The 2,001-nt window shown below is 44.0% G+C and overlaps 1 protein-coding gene across 1 annotated transcript in view; it reads right to left on the bottom strand.

Moving 5' to 3' along the window:
- LOC107741116 (BTB/POZ domain-containing protein KCTD16-like) overlaps window positions 1–1,364 on the bottom strand; it is a 19,600-nt gene extending 18,236 nt beyond the window's left edge. The window contains exon 1 of the mRNA XM_016553708.1: window positions 482–1,364. Coding sequence (XP_016409194.1) covers window positions 482–1,286 — 805 coding nt within the window. The 5' untranslated portion in view covers window positions 1,287–1,364. The remainder of the gene's footprint in view (window positions 1–481) is intronic.
- Between the last annotated feature and the right edge of the window lie 637 nt (window positions 1,365–2,001).

A 2,001-nucleotide genomic window follows, 5' to 3' on the forward strand; every position in this document is an offset into this window, starting at 1 on the left:
TTTTCTAAAATATATACATGCATGTGTGTGTGTTTATATATACATAATAAATAAACAGAGTATACATACAAATATTATGTAAACAACAACTTTTATTTTGTATGCGATTAATCGCGATTAATCGTTTGACAGCACTAATATATATATATATATATAACATTTAAAAGGATATAAAAATATATAAAAAGATTTATTTTTGCCGTTTTTGCCATTATTATGATAATAATATCATAAAAATGGTCCCTGAGCTGGGATTCGAACTCGGGACGCCTGTTGCGCAATATGGCGCTGTATGTAGATGTGATGCCCATAAGCCTATAGGCACCGGACACTGCGAAAGTCAAAATATTTTTAACCTAAAACAATAATTGTTTATGTAGCCTATTTCATGATTGACAACAATCGATAGGCTAAACCGCTTTCACGATTTGTTGATAATTACCGACTGGCTGTTTATTGTTGTGAAATAAACTGTACTTACGGTAGAAGACATACTCTGCGTTATTGGACCAGTATCTGTCATCAGTGCGTCTGTTGTGCGGAGAAGCGGTGAGCGATGAATTGCACGCCACGATGTGGAAGCCGCTCTCCGCGAGCATGTCAAACGTTCGCTCCAGGTGGCGAAACTTCAGGTAAAACTGAGAGGTGTAGCGCTCGGCTGGCCTGTTGGGATCCCGGCTCTCGTTTAGGGTGTCCCCAAAAACTTCTTCGGCCAGACCGACCCTTCCGCAGATGAAGATTTTGGGTAGTCCGCGAGTTTTGGCATCCGTGTCCCTCCCAAAGGCGCATGGGCTCCTGTATCCCACCGTGATGAAGCCGTAGCGCCTATCGCGCGCGTCCAGGTAAGACGAGGGGAACAACCTCTGATCGCTTCCCTGGGATGCTTCGTCAAAATCACCGTGGATGTTTTCATCTGGTGTCAGGATTTTGACGAGCTCAGGCAGCTGGAAGAACTCAGCCTCGCGTTTGAGCCTCCCTTTCTCGGGAAAATAATCCGGCAGTACGACGCTCTTATCGCGGAGATAGTCCAACACATATCGAAAGAGAAATCCGTCCCTGTCGATGAAGTAGCGCCCCTTGATGTCCTGCGCGAGGTCGTTGGAAATGTCCTTTTTAGTTGAGAATAATTTCCCCAGCAGAGAGTTTGGCACGCTGGTGAGGGTGGCATGGCGAGTGTAGTACACCTGTCCACCTACATTGAGCTCAACCACATCAGAAGAGCAACTCTGAGCACATCCACTGTCCTTGGGCGTTTGATAAGTCCTGCAATTCTCAGTCAGGGCCATTTTTGTGCGTTGCACGCTTCAAAAAACGAAAAAGCGGAGACGCAAAAGTTTTTGATTTGTTTTTAGTGAGCAAAAAGTCAAGAGGAACATAACCTGCAAGCGCTTTAATAGACATTCACTGTCTATTGTGTTATGTACAGCAGTACCTGCAGAGTGTTTATAAAAGTATAAATGCATCAAAACGACATGGTAAGACTATTAGGCTTTTCCCACAAATATAGCTATTTATAATAATGCAGAAATAGAAGAGCTCTCACCCAAGGGAACCAATTGTGCAGCTCATGTAGCTATCCTCCAGCTGAAAATCCAAAAATAAGTTCTGCTTATAAAAAATGAAAAACTGCACCAGCTTCAACTTCCCTCAGAAGAGTGCTTCTCCTGCATGAAATCTTGTCTGTCCAGAACAGTTAGTCTTCATGTACTTGGCACCCACCCAGGCACCCACCCAGCGTTTCAGTAAAAGGATCTGTAGGGTGGACTGGGAAGTTTGTGCATCCTGACTCTCCTGAGCATCAGCAGCGTAGTGCGAATGAATGCAGCGTGCAGAGAGAGGCTTTGGACGGGGGAGGGAGACCATTCTTAGAGAGATGAGCCTTACATCATCTTAAAGGAAAATGACAGCTGGAAAGATACAAGCATTTCACCCGGCTTCTCCAGATTTCCAAATATACTCATCCTATTAACATGCTAGATGTGAATCGGTTTGGCTGCAAAA

This window comes from Sinocyclocheilus rhinocerous, unplaced genomic scaffold, assembly GCF_001515625.1.
Source record: "Sinocyclocheilus rhinocerous isolate Xijiao unplaced genomic scaffold, SAMN03320098_v1.1 scaffold44, whole genome shotgun sequence".
Classification (NCBI taxonomy): Eukaryota; Metazoa; Chordata; class Actinopteri; order Cypriniformes; family Cyprinidae; genus Sinocyclocheilus; species Sinocyclocheilus rhinocerous.